The 19,088-nt window shown below is 44.1% G+C and overlaps 2 protein-coding genes across 4 annotated transcripts in view; one reads left to right on the top strand and one right to left on the bottom strand.

Moving 5' to 3' along the window:
* The first annotated feature begins 4,252 nt into the window (after nucleotides 1-4,252).
* The window catches only part of LOC6733760, a 40,375-nt gene continuing 25,539 nt past the window's right edge, over nucleotides 4,253-19,088 (top strand). The window contains exons 1-2 of one of the 2 annotated variants that reach the window (XM_016167156.2): nucleotides 4,253-4,677; nucleotides 17,709-17,930. The gene's annotated coding sequence lies outside the window, so the exon portion shown is untranslated. The remainder of the gene's footprint in view (nucleotides 4,678-17,708; nucleotides 17,931-19,088) is intronic. The other variant, XM_039292942.2, reaches the window with a different exon arrangement.
* Nucleotides 13,137-18,659, bottom strand: LOC6733762 (sodium-dependent nutrient amino acid transporter 1). 2 transcript variants are annotated; one of them, XM_044922359.1, is made up of 6 exons: nucleotides 18,468-18,659; nucleotides 15,226-15,692; nucleotides 14,613-14,844; nucleotides 14,183-14,557; nucleotides 13,487-14,130; nucleotides 13,137-13,424 (listed from the first exon to the last, which is right to left on the bottom strand). In XM_044922359.1, the coding sequence occupies exons 2-6, from the start codon at nucleotides 15,683-15,685 to the stop codon at nucleotides 13,171-13,173; spliced, it is 1,965 nt and encodes a 654-aa protein (XP_044778294.1). In that variant the 5' UTR covers nucleotides 15,686-15,692; nucleotides 18,468-18,659; the 3' UTR covers nucleotides 13,137-13,170. The 2 variants fall into 2 exon arrangements, with proteins under 2 accessions (XP_044778294.1, XP_016026719.1); XM_016167733.3 differs by lacking the exon at nucleotides 18,468-18,659 and adding an exon at nucleotides 17,545-17,715.

Below are 19,088 nucleotides of genomic sequence, written 5' to 3'. Positions count from 1 at the left end.
AATGCTTATGATTATGATTGGATATGCTGATGTTATTGCTATTTTATTATTACTGAAACTTTCATTAACTCATTTTAAATTTAGCGCCAAAAGTAATGAATGGTAATGCTGTAATCTGCCCACACTGCATTTACTTCGGCTACAAGTGGAAATAGCGCCATCTACATGTGGGATAGCACGTTAAATGGTTTGAAAACAGGGTATCCACGTATTTTCTCGCTTTTACCGTTTCATTTAGAAAATATTGAATTACTTCAAATTACTAATGAAGGTTTCAAACCATAAGGTTACTTGAAGTATTTATTTGGGTTTACTATTTAATTACTGACTTATCTTGGCATTGCTTGTTTAGAAAATATTATTATTTCTGTACATATTATGAGCAAATGATTATGAATAGCAATATACAATTTTTTTAATAAAACCAATAATTCAGTTATAAATTCTATACATCCCACTGCTCACCCAAAAGTGGTAACATTTAATTTTGGTTCTAAGACAAAAGAAGGTATTCCGACATACACTCCCCCCTTCCTCCAGAGTTCCCTCACTTTGTCTCATTACAGAACCTTTTCACAGATCCAAGGTGCGCAGGGGAAACTTTCGCAGAAATGCGGACCACGGAGGTGGACGGATCTATACAAATAGACCGAAACATGCAGAAATCTGCTAATAGAAGAGGTCATATTGTGTACTCCGATATGTCGGGCAACTTTTCGTCGAACAGAAGCCGAAAGTTGTGTTAGCTTTTAATTATGGGAAAAGTTTGTTGTGGCTAACAAGTGACCCCGGTGCATTGCAACGTCAATTGGACGCACAGCTTCAAAGGACCAAAGGACGACAGGACCAAGGACGAAAGGAATGTGTGCAAAGTATTGGCAGCAAAGTGCTGACATAAATTCAGGTGAAAGCGATTTTTAATTTCAGATAAGTGCGCCTGCTGACTGGAAAGGCGAATGATAAATGCATTCCATTTGCGATTCAAGTGCGAGTGGGTGCGAGGCGCCAAATTCAAATTTATGCCGGCCACGCAAAAGTCGCGCCAATTAGGTTAGCCCAAGCGAGTTGATTTAAAGTTAAGCGATACGAGCGGCGCGATTAATTACAATAACTGTTTATCAACACGTATTAATCATGGTTTAACATGCTCCCAGCTCGTGTTGACCCAAGCAAAATGGCGTGCAGCGGAGTTCCGGTCATGTTGGCTGGCCAACACGGGGAAGTCTCCATACCCTCAATGGGCTTCCTTTAATTTTCAAAGTTTAGAGGGCGGCATAAACTGAAGATATTTTGTGAGCGTAATATCGTTTTTAATATATTTTGACCTTATTTGTTGGTACGCTATGCGTTTTTGAAACACTCACGTCTCTCCCAGCAGCTTGATGGCCTTTTGATTGACCCTTTGGTAATTCATGAGTGCTCGAGCAGATGCTTATCCGCTTTTTAAGCCGTGACCAATTCCACTTATGAGCATATTTTACACGCAGCCAGCGGCGTTAATTTTATCTGAAAAGTTAAATGTGCGCGTGTGTGGGCAATTAGGCGAGGAGTATTATCGGCCGTGCAACTAAAACTGCGCGAGAGGAGAAGTTCCCAGCGACAGCCACTGATTGCTGCTGCCGGGGAAGTCCCTTTTCCTTCCACTCGCGCACTCACACTTACTTACATATGTATGTATGTACACACGCACCCACACTCGCACTCACACTGAGACAGACTGCGCACACCAACACTGTCGCATTTATCGCCGTGGAGCCATTAGATCCACGGGGAACTCAATGGACGTTGACGGCCGTCTTGCCAGCTGCATGCTAAATAAACCCCTCGAACAACAACTAAACCAGCTCAAGAGCCTTGTTCAGGGGTCTCGACTGGTGGATACTCAGTAATTTTCTGTTCTTATCAAGAATATTACTTAGAAAATGCATAGATAATGACTACCTTTACAATATCCTCACTATTAGAGTACAAATTAACAGACTTCTATATTTTCTCAGTAAGAAATTAACTTAATTTCATTTTCTTATCTCTCAATCTGGCTTATCCAAGTGAAATCCTATGTCTATTTAAACAAAATATATGTATAAATTATATTATTATATTTTAATTGATTAATGGAGTGTTGACTCGGATGTCTTTGCCATTTTTTGGTAGCTGTAAGGGCTTGCGAACTTTCATGAATACAGGTCTAAAAATCACTACTAAAACCCGTTTAATGCACTTTCCTCGTACTTCCCCAGAGTGCAGAGCATACCCAAATGAAGGGTTAAAAAAGCGCAGCAACGGCGAGCGACAGTTACAGCCCGAATGCGTTGTAATTGTCAGCTGAAAGGACATGCGAGGAGGAGGAGGGCCGATGGGGGTTGGGGTGGAGCTATCCTGGCCGGAACAATTGCCTCGATGCGGTGCTCAATTTGAGCCAGTGGCGCGTGTCGCAGAAGACGCCAATAAAGTCGTACGTCAGTCCGAAGGAGAGTGTCCGGAAAAAAGGAAAATGCTGCAAGTTGCAACAGACGTGCCATGAAATCCAAGGTGCAACGTCAAGGGGAACTGGGAGTCAAACTCAGTGGAATAATTGGCCTATGGAATCGGAAGGCATTCGAAGGGCTGAGCAAATTTGGGCATTTGATTTGTTTGAGAGGATTATTAATTACAGACCAGGAAGATGGCCACAAATCTGTTCGATTGCGAGGATGAGGCCCTGCTGCTGCATGAGGTGATACACTCCTGCCAAATGCCTGATGTATGGCCATTGGGACAACTTTGATTGGCCTGCCGGTGATTTATGCCGGAGCTCATTAATTATGCTTGTTAGCCCGATGTTGATTTAGTCACCTAGTCATGGGCCTGCCAACGGCTTTCGGGCCAAAAAATCAAAGAGATACCAGCAGGGTCACCTGTCCGCCTAACGAGGTTCATAATTAGCAGCCCTTGAAATGCGATCTGTCCATCGGTGGCCAGTTAGCTACCTTACCTTCGGAGCGTGACACTCCACCAAGCAGGATTGGATTTATGGTGGGAACTAATGGCCAAGGAGTCCCCACAGCCATGTAAATCCTCCATCAGGTGGGCGAGTTCACAATGTTACAAGCTAAATCGAGCGTTGCAATTGCTGGCAATCGCCTCTTAACTCGTCCCAGCCAAATTCAATTATTTCCGTCGCCCACTTCCACCGGCACCAGTAATGATATACATATAAACTGCTCCTGCGAGTGGATCGAATCAAAGGACCGACTTGAAATTGCATTTAGGCAACCTGTGCCGCCAACTGTGCACGCATTTTATGCATTTTATTGGACCAAAGGGAAACACGAAGCGAAGGTAGAGGTGAAGCCTTGCAGCTCAGACATCCAAGGTGTTCAGTGCTTTGCATCTGCAAATATAGGTATTAGATTAATGTTAGAGCTGCGCCACAGATTTCCAGCGAAATGAAATGGAATAATTGAGAGGTTGGAGTGCGGTTCGCAGCGCTATCGGCATTTTCAAGCGTTTTTCTATTGCAAATAATTGGAAAACCAAACTCGCTGTTGGAGATGAAAATTTCCATCACTGGCAATTTTATTCTAAAGTTTTTAATGGTGGGAAAATTTTAAGATCTTCTAATGCTTTCGAACGCACAGAATTTGTTTACAGAAATCGGTTTATATAACCATTATTAGGTTTGCTAGCCAATCGATTTAGACAAGTACTATAAGTTTACAGACCAATACCAATGTGTTTCATCTTTTGTGCATATGGAGTCCGGTGAACCCTATGTTCTAAGTACACTTATAAAATAAAAACATCATGAATTGAAAGTCTGCGCTTTTGGGGCTTTTGAAGTTTATAAGCACACGTGCTGAAGGACAATTCCACTCCGTACTTCTGCTAGCCTTTCTTTGCCAACGACGTGTTTGGTTTTTTGTCCCCGGTTGCCATGATTGCCGTGGACACCTTTGGCCGGACGAGAACGCTCGGCGTGCAGCGGCTTAAGACGCCGGCGATTTGCCAGGAATAACAGACCAGACGCAAGGACTCGACACGACCTCCCACCTGGATCACTTGAAAGGGACGTAATGCATAATTGAAATCTCCGATTGCAACGACAGTTCCACGCAAAGCTGCCTGCTTTTCCTGCTTTTCGGGGCCATTGAAAAACGGCTACAATGTTTTCCAAACGACATCCACTGAAGGGCAGGCCGCATGCGCCGATTCAAGTGGAACCCATTGGGGGAACCCACCGTGTTCCTTCAAAAGCGAGGTGCTGGCCCAAGTGAAGCCTCAGTGCGACGTCGGCTGGCTAACCAGACGCTTGGCTCCGAAATTTGGAAAGGCGGCAGAGGTGAATGGCGATATATTTCGATTCGAATTCTGGACTGGCGTAACGGTCTTTTGAATAATTGAAGCAGTGCGTGCCGAACTCGATACAAATTGATTGCTCATACGCCGCGTGGCCCGGCCCGGCACAAAGGAAAGGAAAATAGAAATTGTTGCATGCTCCCGGGCGCAATTGTTGATTGATATTTGTTGGTGCAGTGAGTGTGTGTGAGTGCGATTTGTGTGCGATTCAAATTCAAATGCTTTTTGATTAAAGCTCGCGCGTGAATAGTTTCCCATGCAATCGGAAAAATCTCTTGTGCCGCCCAAGTTCGCTAATTGCTCAATGGCGTTAGCATTGTTCTGGCTCTTCAATTGGGGGTAAGTTGGTGGTGGGCTGTACAGCTATACAGATTCTCCATGTTTATGGTGTTAGCAAATAGGCGTTGATCCCCAAATGGCAACAAAAATAACAGAGAGTCAAGGACGATTTCGAACCGTTCTCACACGGTTTAATGCTCCTGCCTGCTGACTTTTTAGGGGCCATCTTTATTGCCAGGCAACTGGCAGGCTGCTATTTCTCATCGCTGCCTTTCTGCGAAATCACTTAGCAATTTGTGGCCCCTTTCGAGAATCCTTTTCAGCGGCGCTTTCCTTTCTGCGGCTGTCATTGTGCAGTCTGTTTAATTTCACAATTCATTTCATGTCAATCGAATTGTCTAAGGATGTCGGCCAGATTCTCCTCCTTCTCCTCCTGCGAGGAGGAGTCCTGCGACAAGTGTCGCTATCTCGGAACCGCAAAAAGGAGATAAGAAGGCGGCAAGTTGGCTGTCACGATGCTTGAGTTTGATGTATTAACGGATCCGGACTTCAGGCTTGGCTTGCAGCTGGAAATGGACCATAAAATGCGAACGGCTCGCATTAAATTCGCCCATTCTGCGTCTGGTTTAGCTGGCGATAAACCTAATAGTAAACATTCCCCTTTGTTGACTCTATCTATTGGATTATGTCGTCTCCGACACAAAGCTTAAGAGCCTGGGGTTTTGGCCACGACATAGTTAAAGCTCTGTTATCCAGCCGGAGGACCTACACCTCAGTCCGTAGTTTGCGAAATAAAATGCTTTCACCAAGTCAGTCAAGTCTTGAAGTACACTTTTAAATCACTCGCCGTATAAAAGGCAAGCACAACTTTAGAAAGTCGTATTTAGTATGCATCGTAATAACTAAGCTCTATCAATTGATAAAGCTTTTATTTAGATTTTTATTTAGTAATAAATGCCTAGCATTGATCCCCTGCTAAATAATAGACCATAAGGTGGAGCTCGTATGCAATTCTAAATATTTAACTAAATGAGTGGTATATCTTCTTAAATGTCAAAATAAGCTAAGATTTACCCTTTAGGCACTGCGCCTGATTTTCATAGAGCAATAATCGTATTGAAGCAAAATTCGAGCTTTAAGGACTAAAAGTTATTGCCGAAATATGTACAAAGTTACTTAAAACCTGCGTACATGTCTAAAATTTACCCAAAAATAGATTATAAATAGATATGTCCTTTTATTATGAAAAAGCACTCTGGCAGTGCCATTTACGTGGCCGAAACAATTTGGTTGACAGGGCTGACAGGCGAACAGGCAAACAGGCGAGTCGTGGCAAATCGTGGCAAATGGCGCGGACACCAGGGCGTATGCTTAATCGTTTTTCACACGGCCCAAACGACGGCAGCTGCAGAGGCGCTGCCTGATGGCCCGGACAAATGGAATATTCATATCTTGTGATAAACATACATCTAAACATAATCCATTGTGAAGTACTGGGAGTGCTTCAAACAAGTTGCTTACCTAACAAAAAGCGCCAAGGATGGAGGATAACCGCTCGCGTTCTGATTTCTGCCTTAGGAAGTTCGCGGCGCAACGCCTACATTTTTTGTGGCGGCTTTCGGCCGGCTTTACTTTTGCTGACTGCTATTTTATGGTGGCCATTAAAGGAAATTGAATATAATTTTGTTTGCTAAGCTCTTCCATAAACTCCCAAAGGCCAAGTGGCTTGAGCTCTTGGTGCTGCCGTGTGATTCCCACCCGCCACCATCCACCGACCTCAGTTTTTCATATTTTATCGGGTTTCGGGGGGCAGAAAAGGTCGGCCGTGGATTTCGCGTGCAACTCGGATTCTGGCCGCTGGCCAGTGGTTGGCTGTGATTGGGAAATTGCACAAGAAGTGGCAGATTTCGCAGCTTAAATTCGAGCCTACCCTTTGACCTCTGAGATGACGAATGAAGCACCCATTTGTGTGCCCTGTGCCTCTGCTGTTCAAATATCTTGGCATCCTGACAGCCAGTCTATACAGATTTGTTTGCTGGCCCGGATCCAGTCGATATTGTGGTCATTTGGACAGACTGGGCAGGAGCCACAGCTCTTAACTTTTAGCATCTTGGTCCGCCTGCTTACCGATTTCATTATTTATTCAAGTTCGTAGAGCAAAACCTGCATATTGGCACTCTGCTTCGCTTTTTGGGAGTGGGAATTCACAAATAATAAATTGTTTCTGCGGTTGCTCCGCCCATTCCACCCACTCCAGCCATTTCCCCCTTTGTTTGGCCTTCACTTTGCCTGTTTGCTTTGGCTTAGTCCCCAGCCTGCTGTTTGTTCTTGCTGTTTGGTTATCTTTGGGGCTTTTCCCATGGATTTGCAATCGGACGGAAGAACATTGTTTTCATTTAATTTAAATGTTTTCGTATCATTGCTGCAAAACCCTTCGAAAATCATTTGTTACGTTATATTGTCGGGCATTTGCTTTTGACTATTTTCAAATGGATTTAAATGATGAATGATAATGCAGAAGGGTCCTTAACAAGATGCCAATGCCTAAGAAAAAACTACAAATGTTTATGTACATTGATCTTTTCGTTTTTTGCTGATACTTCAAACTCAAAGTCAAAAGGGAAGTGCTAGTTCTTAAAGCTCGGTGATTAGCTAAGCATATTTAGTTTAGAGATTTTGGAATTCTATTCCGTTTCGAGTTTAATACGAAACCACCGAAGTGGTTATCGCCCACTTTTCGGTGTTGTCGAATAGTCTTTTGTGGCTTGTGTTAAGTAAATGATTTGCCTGATTCACCAGGTGACAGCACATAAATTCAAGGAGTCTCTGTTCATCTGGCTGTGACACCATCATCAATCAATTTCACAGATAATTCACCAAAACATCATTGTAATTCGATGCAAAAAGCCATTTCCTTGCTGTTGTCATTGCTTAAATAAATAAATTCCTGGGCGATTGTCGAAAAAACATCTCACATAATTAAGACAAACCCGGCTTAAATTGACATCTCACCGAGAGCAAGCCGCCAAAAAAGACGAAAAATAAAATGGGAAAACATTTTATTTCAGTCCTTCCACGCCAGATGATAAATTGAGTGATGACGCAAAAAGTGCTTCCGCTGAAAGCGAGGGACTCGCACCTGAACCCCATTGTCGACCGACTTCCCAAAGCGGAGCCATTGTAATTTTGATGAGAGCATAAGCCACGCAAGGTCAGCAGGACGTTGCGCATACGACATGGTGAGCGGGCTGCGGTTAAATCTAATAAACATTTCCGCCCGCCTGCACGCATGAATGTTGTTGATGTGGATGAGAGTAGGATGCTGCTCCCCAAGTTTTCGACTCGAGACGGCTGTTTTCAGGCAGGGCTTAATGTACTAGAAATGATGGCCCAGTACCCGGGAGGCGCTTAAAACCAAGACATAGTTACGGGTAACTGACAGGCAGCCAACCGCTTCCCGGAATCATCATCCTCGGGCGGTGCCAAGATTCGCAGGCAGCTTTATTTGCTGAGAGATAAATCCACTTGACTGAGAAGTTGGCCCATTTAGATGGAATGAAAGATTTGATGCATGCGTCAAAGTTTTAATAGTGGACCATTTGAAAGGGTTTCTCAAGTGCCGGGGGTCATTTTTCGAATTTCCCTGCGATTAAATTAGCCCAAGTAGTGAAATCTCGAGCAGTAATTTGATTTCCGACTCCTAATTAACGAGCAAAGATTAAAGTTCCCGCTTTTGAAGCGACCTAACTGCTGTGCCAACTACACGTGTTTAACAAGTCCATGAAGTTCGTCACAAAGTTTGGTGCCTTTTCCTTTTTTCCTGCCAGCTGCCATCTGTGGCTTTCCCATTTTCCTGCGGACCAGCCGCTGACGTTGTCGTTGCGATGACGACATCCGGCGACATTTCTTTTCACTGCTCCAGACCGCTCTTCAGTCAGCCATTCCAGGCTTTTCATCCTTCGTCCTTCGTCCTTGCCTGTCGCATCTGATTCCTGAATGTGGGCACTGTGGGCGCAGGGTCATTAAAAGCAAATATGTTGTGCGAAAACATGCCGTTCTGCTTGAAACAGTTTGTATTATTGCGCGGGAAATCGGATTTAATCGAAGGGGTTGCAAAGATCTGGTTTATAATCGGGTAAAACGATGAGAATGAAATATTCAACAGATTTAAAGATAAAAGGCTTTATGGCTCTATTATACATAATCTTTCGATTGTTTTTACCCAGAGACTACGTCTTATGCGAACGAGATTGCTGCACTTAATTTATTATATCTGCTTTCCTCGGGCATGAAGAAATTCGTCTGAGGAAAGGTATTCCTTCTTAATTGCGCCAAAGGTGGTTGCCATGGCCACGGAGCGCTCCCAGTGCCGAAACTCCGTAAATGAGTTGGCAATTTAATGGGCTGTCCATGTGGAAGGAACCGGGATGCCCGTGCAACCATAGTTTGTGTCCCGTGGCGTGCCAGTTGGTGGTACATTTTGACCCATGGTGCAGGCCGGGATGACAGTCAGCCATTGTGATGTCGGTTTTTGCACTGGCAGGATCCTTCCCCATTCCCATCTCCATTCCCGCTTCCATTCCCGTTCCCGTCTGGTGGCCTAATGTCTGTTTGGTTTCTTGGCACGACATGTCTGGCGTCTTGTGATGAAAAACTTATCATAAAACTTTGGCAAAACTGCAAAGTTGTCAAGGTTTTTGTCATTCGCCTGTCTCTCTATTCTCTGCGCTGTTTTTGAGCTTGTGGCTTGCTGAAATAATTATAAATAACTTAAAAGCAGCAAAGCGGCAACGGGCGGCAAAAACCGAGAGCCCATAAACAAATCCCATTCAGTGAGTGGTTGTTTGTGCCCCACAATGTATGCTAGGTTCAAGCACGCGATTTTTCGATTTTCGCATTTAATTCTTACGCTTTAATTGGCACTATAAACAGCTAATAAAATCGAAGCCACTCCACGTCAAATGGCCAATCGATGGCTGAAGAGCGGCCACTTCAAGCGAACAATAAAAATGCTCGAGCCAGGACATGAAAGTATCCGTGCACAGATATATATACATTGTCTGCCCAATGATTTGTTTGCCTTCGTCGGGCTACTGCTCCTGCTCCTGCCATTGACAGACTGTCATAAATATGATACACACAATATGACAAGCCAAAAACTACAGATTCAGATACATACACATGCACTGCCGGATAGGCAGATACGATGGTGTGTGCAGTGGTAGAGGTAGTTGTAGCTGAAGTTGAAGTTGACATCCAGACTTCGAATCGTCGACCATCGACATAACAAACCGTTCAGGTACACGACTCCCACTGCCATGTCCTTCGCCTAGGCAACGTTTGATGGAACGCCTGTCTACGGACCGACTTTCCGTATCCACCCGTAACTTTGCCGCTCCACTCGAGCGTAAAAAGTGGCTGCAAGTTGTCGCCAAAAAATTAATTAATTAGATTTCATTGAATATAGAGCGTCTGCTTTTCAGAGATTTTTAATCAGCTACATTATTATTTAATTTTATTATTGGCCATTTTATTATTGGTCTATGATGAAACTAAAGCACAAAGACATCAATTTATTACTTACCTACTCTTACTAGATACTAACATACATCACCAATGTTCTTTTTGAAAATTCCAAATCTTTAATTATTTTGATTTAATTGAGTTGTTAATATTGAGTTGCTAACAACGGTTTTCAATTAACAGCAGTTTGATAAAACAAAAACTACTTAGCCAAATTAATTGCACTAATACCTTTGCAAGCTTTTTCCGGGAGGCATAAGTTAAATTGTATGGAAAATGTTGTGGCTATGATTCCGCAATAAAGCCAACTTTTTGTAAAAGTGCTTAATACTCGTACAATAAAAAGCATTTGGACCAATTTAAATGGAAATTTAAGGAAATTGCTTAGCGATTAGGACCAACCGAATTTCTCTAGACGAAGCATTTGGAACAGCATTTTTATGTGGACCACACTTTGAAGACATTTGTGGCTGAAGCTCGGTTGTAAATTTTTACAACAATGAGACAGGAATGCACCCCGTGGCGACCACTTCGCCGGAAGGAACCCAAAGGTGCGAAACAAATCCAGCTAAATGGCACTCAAACCAAATCACTGGCAATCTGTTTGGACTGCCAAAGAATGTAGTCTAATTTATTTAAATAATTTAAAATTTGGGCCTCACAAAATACAAAATAAACGAAGGGAAATAATAGCAGCTGTGTCTAGTCAAGTCATTGCCTTGAGATAAAAAGGACCGTGGGGTCGCGGGGTCGACAGACAAAGCGTTCTTGGCCAACAAAACGCCAAAAGTTAATGTGCGCCTAAGTAGCAGCCTCCCCGCTGTTGGCCCATTAAATCGCATCCATTGCGGCCCCTCCTCGTGGAAGCGTTACGCATCCGACAAGTGGCAACTGGCGTCCTCCGCCGCGGAGGATCCTATCAGCGGCCAAAACGGGCCAGGAGGCCGGGAATCCGAGCCTTTGTCTGCGGCCAGTGCGTTGATTACTTTGGGGAAATGTGCGTGAAAGGTAAACGCCGTGTAGCTGGGCTGTCATTTTCTGTTTGCCGTCTGCCGCTCAACTTCAGCTGGCTGATTTATTTGCCCACCTTTTGGGCTTCCTGCGGCATTGTTGTGATTTCGCCCATACTCGTATTCGTGCAATGAACTGCTTGGCTATGATTTCGCGTTGCCATTATGTGGCCATAAATCATCGCATCCCTGCAATAACAAGCGTAAATTATAATAAAGCCAAATATTTGCTTTCAATCCGGCTTTGGCAGGGGGTTCTAGCTCAGCCGCAAACGCTCAACTGACGTTGGCTTTAAAACTAAACTTTAACTAGCTCATTCATAATTTATTCTCCTTAAAACGTAGCGAACCGAGAAAAAGCTCAAACTTTAATGGTTAATGGACATTGACCAGCGTTTCATATATAATTAAAACCAAGTGATTGCGATGGCCGTATCCTTCTGTGGATTGCAAAATAATTTTAAATTTATTTCAAAGTGGTATTCATTAGGATGCCTTCCTTGGATCGTGAGGAATTTTATTTGTGTATATTTTATTTATATGCTCGTCCCTTGTCATAAATCAACGCTTTTATTGGCTGCTGTCTCAACAGCAATATTTTAAAAAGCAATTCACAGTCCTTTTGTGCAAAATCAGTGGCTCGTTTATACACAAATTAATTCCGCTTACACTCAATAATGGCTGCTGTGGCATTCGATCGATGGAGAACACCAGCATTCATTCTGGTTGTATAAATTTCCATTACGCATACGAACCGTTGACGCGGCCATAATGTCTCGTTATGTTTGACTTGTCCTGGAAAACAATGAAATTAAGTTGGATGGACAGACCCTCGGCCAACCACTTGAGCGAAAAGCACAAAGCCATGTGCGAGTGTTCCAGTTTGGCCATTAAAAACGCATTAACATGACACAATGGCTTGACAAATAACTCGAAATGCATTGGCTTTCCGCTCGGGCGTTGCGCATACGCCGTGTGTTCATGACAGCGTAAGTGAGAGGCTCTTTATGCCGCTTAAATGCGTTTTATCAGTGCAATTACGCACACCCAGCTGCCGACAGGACAAAGCACCCAATGTCCTGGCCAGCAGACATCTTCATTAAGGTGGCAGCCATGTAGGTGTTCTGCGGATATATTTGCGTATATATTACGATCCACTGCTTAATTTATTGCTCCTATAGCCGTACACGCCTTTCAAATACTTCGCTCCGCTTGTCATTTGACAACACTCTGCTCATCCGCACAGCAGGCAGCCAGGGTATCCCCTCGTTTGCCTTGTACAAATTACTTTAATACTTTGCGCCCCATGTTACGCGGAAGTGCCTCCCAGCACACACATTTCGTGGAACTTTTTCTTTCAATCATAAAATCAGAACTTTCCACCCTTTATGGCATAATCAGTGCGAGTATGCCAGCACACACGGGGGCTGCGAAAGGGGGCCAAAGTGGAGTGGGTGGAGCCAGTGCCTCCGGCTGCAATTGTCTTGTCTTTTATAGTTCCGCCAGTTGCCGGCACTCACTAGAGATGCCAGGACGACACAAAAAAGTACTCTTGAGATACAGGAAGCTCGGTAGAAAGTTTACCATTTTGGCATAAAATCGATAGTGGGAAAAGTACGGGTCTCTCTCCGTAATTCGAATGGATTTTGTGACATAGAAGCTCTTAGGGAATTAATCTCTGATATCTGAGATTTGTTTCAAAACAAATAAGACATAGTAAAATAATTTTACAGATATAACACACTAATATTAAGTTTTTGCACACTCTCGCTCTCTCTTTAGTGTCCTCACTTACGACCTTTCTTTTGAGCCATGTCATATCTGAGGATATTGCGCATGGAGGTCTTACGATCGCCCCCAGGGCAACTCCAACTGCCATTTAATTTGGCACTTAAGCCCGGGGCAGGGACTGATTTTTATTATAAAAGGGTTGTGCTGTAGTCGCAGCAGAACCCGTGACCTCGTAAAGCGACTGAGTCGGCGGCATTAAATGGTATATAGTTTTATTGCTAATTCAATGCTAACCGAATATATTGTCATAGATTTTGTGCCAGATACTGCTGCGCCGGAAGAGTTCGTTAGCGTTGCCCTCCTGGACAAACAGTTGGTACCGCTTGAGGGTCTGCGGGTCGCTGGGTCCCCAGTTGGGCAGTGGCTCAAAGGCTTTGCGGATGCGGGCCCAGAGACCCAAGTGCGAGGGCTGCTTCCGCACGGCGGGAATGGCCCAGAAGAGCACCTGACCCACGCCGAAGGCACTGAGGCACCAACCGAAAACTGAAGAAGTAACGATTTTATTAGCCATGATATCCTAGTGTGGGGCTAATCCCCCTGCTTACCGTAAACACCCGATTGGTAGGTGTAATCCTTGTACTTGAGGGGCTCGTACAGAACCAAGGTGTAGATGAGAATGGTGAGCATTAGCAGAGGAGTGACGACCGCCCAGCAGATGCGGTAGTACAGCGAGGTCTTGATGCCAATCATGAACTCCACGTCCCGGCAGAGTCGCTTCACCCCGTAGATCCAGGCAATGGTCACCAGCTCGAAGATGGCCAGCACCAGAGCCACAAACGTGACTCCAAAGTAGTCGACCAGGTTGAGCAGGAACTGGCCGCCAGGTGTGATGTACATAAGGCCCAGAAGGTAGCCTACAATGGCTATACCAACCACCACAGTCCAGTTCTTCAGGTGTCCGAACTGATCCTTGATCACGGTGGACATGCAGGAGGCCATGCCCACATTGCTGCCGATGCCCAGGACGAAGAGCATGAGGAAGAACAGCACGGAGAACAGCTGCGGCAGCCACTTAAACTTGGCAATGGCGTCCGGGTAGGATATGAAAGCCAGGCCGGGACCTCCATTGACCACACTAGCGATGTCTGTGGTGTTGTTCTCGTACGCAAGGTTGCCCAGAATCCCGAAGATAATTACACCGGACAGTAGGGAGGTGAAGGTGTCCAGCGTGGTCACGATATTGGCATCCCTGAGGAGCAGGAACTCAGGTAAGGAACTCCAAGACGGACATCTCCACTCACCTGTAAATGTTGTGGCCGAAGCGGTTGTACGAGGCGTACATGATGATGTTTCCGAAGCAAATGGCCAGTGAGAAGAACACCTGGGTGACGGCGGCGTACCAGACCTGCGGTTCCAGGAGCTTGTGCCACTGCGGCCGTAGGAAGTACAGCACGCCATCGAAGGCGCCCGGCAAGGTGAGTGCCCGCACCAGGAGCACCAGCATCACCACGTACGGAAAGAGGGCGAGGAAGTAGGAGGCCTTGCCCGAACTCTTCACACCCTTGAACATAATCCCCGCGATGACGATCCAGGCCACTGCTAGTGCCAGCGCCAGGCTCCAGCTGGGATATCCGATGCCATCATCGATGCTCGCCTTCTCGCGCAGAATGATGTTTCTGTGGGGGAATGAATGAGTACCGCATCCTGCCCAACTGCTGGCTGCCTACTCACGTGAAATAGAACTCCGCCGAGGTGGTTCGCACTCCCGACCCTGCCAAACTGGTGGCTCTGCTGGCCTCCTGCGGTCCCGAGTCCAGGCATTCTGTACCCCACTCCTCGCGGCAGTAGCTCCACGGCAAGGTCGGGTAGAAGGAGTCCACGAAGTAGCGCAGTGTGAGCGCCATTAATGTGGCGTAGTAGGTGGTAACGATGCCCGTGGCCAGGACCTGTCCATATCCAATGCCTGTGTTGGTTGGAGATATTGATTGATTTTTGATATATTTCTCCAAATATTTCGGAATCTTAAATGCAAGTACATATACGAGTATAAGGGAGTAACTAAATACCCCTCATGTGTCTATAAATTTATTAAAGTTCCTATTAAAAATAACTACCATATTCGAATGTTACTTATGCAACGCATTACTTTAAACTAACATAAGTTACATAATTATCTTTATCTATACTGTGAATACTGTGATTAAAATAACTAGTTGATAGAAACTAGTTAAGCAGTGCCACGAAATCTCTTTAATTAGTCCCAAACTTGATTTACGATGTCAGTTATGCATCATTAGTGTTAGATTGAAAAGCGATTAAATAACCGCAAACTAAGCCAACTCACCTCTCATGATGGGTGAAAAGTCGTAGACCTTCACACTGCCGCGACTCGAGAACTGGCCGAGCAGCATTTCCAAGTAGTACACGGGCTTGCCCACTAGAATCAGGACGATCAGGTAGGGTATCACGAAGGCTCCTCCTCCGTTCTCCAGTGCGGTAAAGGGGAACCTCCACACATTGCCCAGACCCACGCTCAGTGCGATGCAGGACATAAGGAACTCGATGTCGTTGTTCCAACTTTCGCGCTGTTTGCCCGGTTGGCCAGCTTCCACTCCAGGCGCGCTATCGCCAGGACCTTGTGGTGGAGCTGAGCCTGATCCTTCAGGCAGCGGCTTCTTGCCATTGGAGGACTCATTGGGCTTGTATGCCCCTGGTATCGAGATGGTTGAGGCATTTAGTGAACCCACATACGCCTGGTTCATGTAGCCGTTGTCATTGTTGTTGTTATTGATTGTGGTTTCCATGTTGCAGCTGCAAATCAATCAGAAAAGTGGTAACACTAACCTTCAACTTAAGGCGCCCCAACTTAAGGTTACGTCCGGCTACGAGCACTGGTCAAGTTTTGAGCTGCCAATTATGGCCATTGACGGACACCAATCACGATCGCTTACCGGCTCAGTGGGACAAAGACAAAGACAACGACAACGACGAAGACAAAGACAGAGGCAAGCTGGCAAGTCACTGACCCACTGACTTAGACGATTACACATTACATAACAATGGAGAGGTGGCGCTGCAGTCGACGCCTTGATGCAGCCAAAACTGCATCGAACTGGTAACTGCAGCCGGGCCGGGCCAAAACGCTGGCAATTTGGCTGCCAAGTCGCAGGGCGAAACCAGTTTCCAGTTACAGGGAAAGGTCTCCAAGCGTTTGGCTTTTTGCCATTTGGGCTCCATTCATAACACCACCTTTGGGCATCTCGTTTGCTCATTTGTCTCCGATGCGGGACAGCCACTTTCCCGGTGTCTCGGATTTCAGATTGATTTATTGCCGCACATGGAATATGGCATTTCTCAGGCTGAGTTTGTCATAAGTCTTGCCAAACTTTCTTACAACAAAGCCCGATGAAATCAGAACTGCTCAATAAGGCTTCTAACGCAGCTGCATTTAGTCACTATTTTTTTTAGATGTGCAATTTTGAAAGTGAAAATAATTAACGAACCACTTGTGCTATCCTCTTCCTGATTCAAAACCAGTTGCCAGCCAAGACATTGGCCTTGTTATCGCAGAAACCAGTTAACAAGCATTTACAGACCGTTTTTATGTGCTATTGATATGGATATTCTGTGACTCACAGGAACAACTAAGCACTTTTGGACAGAGTGCCGAATCAGATAAGATCTCGGGAATTCCAGACAGTCGAAATTATAAATAGGAACCGAAATAGCTAGGGTATTGCCTCATCGACTCTTTTGAGCCGAAACCCCAGCTTGTTTACCTTTTGGATGGGTGTCTAGTTGGTGCCTTGCCATTTTGAGAGTTGCGCATGCGCAGCTGCTTCGCCGATTGTTCTCGTTGCAACAATGGAAAGTAAAAGTGCACGAGGAACTTGCCACTTGGCATGGCTAAAAAATGTCAAAAGTGACGTGTAGGCTGCAATTACCTGCTAACTTGGCCCAAACAAACCGAACAAAACAGAGCGCGAAGTACGCGCCACAAAACTCGATAGCACTTTGTTTGATTTTGTTGTTTTTTGGTGGGAAGTCTTTGTTGTTTCGGTGCTGCGATAAAGCCCAATAGCGCCACACGTTCTAAATGGGTTTTTATTATTTTATATTGGCAAGAGTCAATTATTTAATTGCACCCGAGGCGCTTTTGCATGGCGCTGACAGCTCTTTGTCTAAACACTTTGACTGCTTTAATTTATTGCATAAAAAAGTGTGACTGGGTGTCACAAATTTCCACTGTAATGAAGTTATGGTGTCCAGATGCTCTCTGGCAAAAGTATCTTTTTCTCTCAGCGACGCACTTATCTGTCAAACGCGAATGGAATCGTATAGTTTGCAGACATGCAATTAGAATCTTTAGGGTGTCAATAAAGATACCGTGCTAGTAAGGGTTTCGTCACGAAGCGAAAAGCACGGGGAATGGAGAAACCTTCACCTACACATCACATTTTTTGGCCATGGAAAATGTTTTGGGTGAGTTTAGCATAGGCATACGTCACCATATTTATGGATACTTCATGTTCCCCCCGATCATACTATGTTGTTTGTACTTCAAGCACGCGACTTTTACGATACCACTCATTTCGGCTGTTTATCTTAGGGATTCCTTGAGTCAACCCAAGAAAAAGTAGGCTTTGCAAACTTATTTTATTACTTTTGCTCCACTTTCTGCCGGTATTATCTCGTCTTCAGAATTGTGTTCTCAGGTGATCAGGAAACTTTAGCATTTTTGGCTTGATGTTCCCTTGAAAAATCACTGTCGCGGCCAAACACAATTAATTGTATTTATTCAAACTTGATTTTCCCTCTATTTTGCAGTCACTCTGCGCTGCTGAACAATTGAATTCCGCTCAAGTATCCAAGCGAACCGCTCACCGCGAACGTCAAAAGCTCACTGAGCAGCTCTTTTCGCCCAGCGGCGCTTGAGGCGTTCGTATTCGGAATAAAAACAAACAAAGAAATAACTCGAAAACGCCGAGAAAATATAGCAAAAAATCCAAAAACAAGTTAGGAGGTGTTTTGGGCTTGACACAAGGCAAGGTAAGTGAAATTATGAAAATTAAGCTATTATGGGTCCGCCTGCGCGTAGCACTTGTGTTTCAAAGTGTTTCTTCTGTGCCAACGTGCTTCGAAGTGTTTTTTTTTCGAAGAGTCAGTGACATAACACTTATTATTTCAGTTATTATAACAATAGTAATTATATAAGCATGTTTTATACTTGTTTATTGTGCTACCTGCTGTTTTATTATCTTTCATTACACGTATTCCAATAGTTGGGGCAGAACTTGGGGGAACATCTTTTGTTAATAATTTTTCAGAGATTTACAACTGGCGTCAACTGTTTCCTTAAATTATCTCTTTTTTATCTCCCTACTTTAATAATCTGATTTTTTATATAACTTATTATTTTGTGCGGCATTTGATATAATTTTTAGATTATCTCTATCTGTTTTATGAATGAAAAGTGCAAGTATTGTCTGTTATCAGTGATTACACGACTTAAACGGTTGACAGATAATCATTAGACTGTTAGACAATTTAAAGGTATATGTATTTGTTGTTCCTGTTTTTACTTACCAAATAAAACTTAGTGTCTTAATAACATCGAATTTATTGATTGATTTGGAATAAATACTGATTAAGTACTAGAGGTCTTAACGAGGTATACGGACGGACATAATAATGTGGCTAGTTAAACTTGGCTAGTGATTTTAATCAACCATAAACACACTTTATATACGCTTTCAGAAATACTCCCACTATTATCGATATAAATAGTATTTTTAGCTAGTAGTCGTACTAGCCATTCTTATAATTACTATATCTGATTAAGATGCAATCACTGTGTGGAAAGGACCGATTTCTATTTTTAGCCCGAAGTCAACAGTACAAGTGTTATCATTCTTTTTCAGATAGAATTATCAAATTATAACATTTTTATGGCCGATTTCGATGCTTCCGCGAATTGATATTTCCCAAAGAAATGGTTAACATTTCCGAGAAATGTTTACACTTCAAAACAACGTAAACTGTCTGGCGGATAAGAAAGAAATAAGAAAGCCGACTACGTTTATTATTCTCACACGGAGTAACTACCTAATTGAAGTTTTTGGTCGGCGGCATCCAAGCGAACGCCCCGCTGCATTTTTGGCCATGAAAGTAAAGAGCAAACATGTGTTAGAGCAAACATTTTAATTG

The sequence above is a fragment of the Drosophila simulans genome, chromosome 2R (assembly GCF_016746395.2).
Source record: "Drosophila simulans strain w501 chromosome 2R, Prin_Dsim_3.1, whole genome shotgun sequence".
Lineage (NCBI taxonomy): Eukaryota > Metazoa > Arthropoda > Insecta > Diptera > Drosophilidae > Drosophila > Drosophila simulans.
Note: the sequence above shows the minus strand (reverse complement) of the source record. Positions and strands in the feature narration are given on the sequence as shown.

Coding starts and splice junctions, on each gene's coding strand:
- LOC6733762 (XM_044922359.1), bottom strand. CDS start 15,685: ATGGAAACCACAATCAATAACAACAACAATGACAACGGCTACATGAAC. Junction 14,845..15,225: donor CTTTTCACCCATCATGAGAG/GTGAGTTGGCTT, acceptor CAACCAACACAG/GCATTGGATATGGACAGGTC. Junction 13,425..13,486: donor CTACCAATCGGGTGTTTACG/GTAAGCAGGGGG, acceptor TTACTTCTTCAG/TTTTCGGTTGGTGCCTCAGT.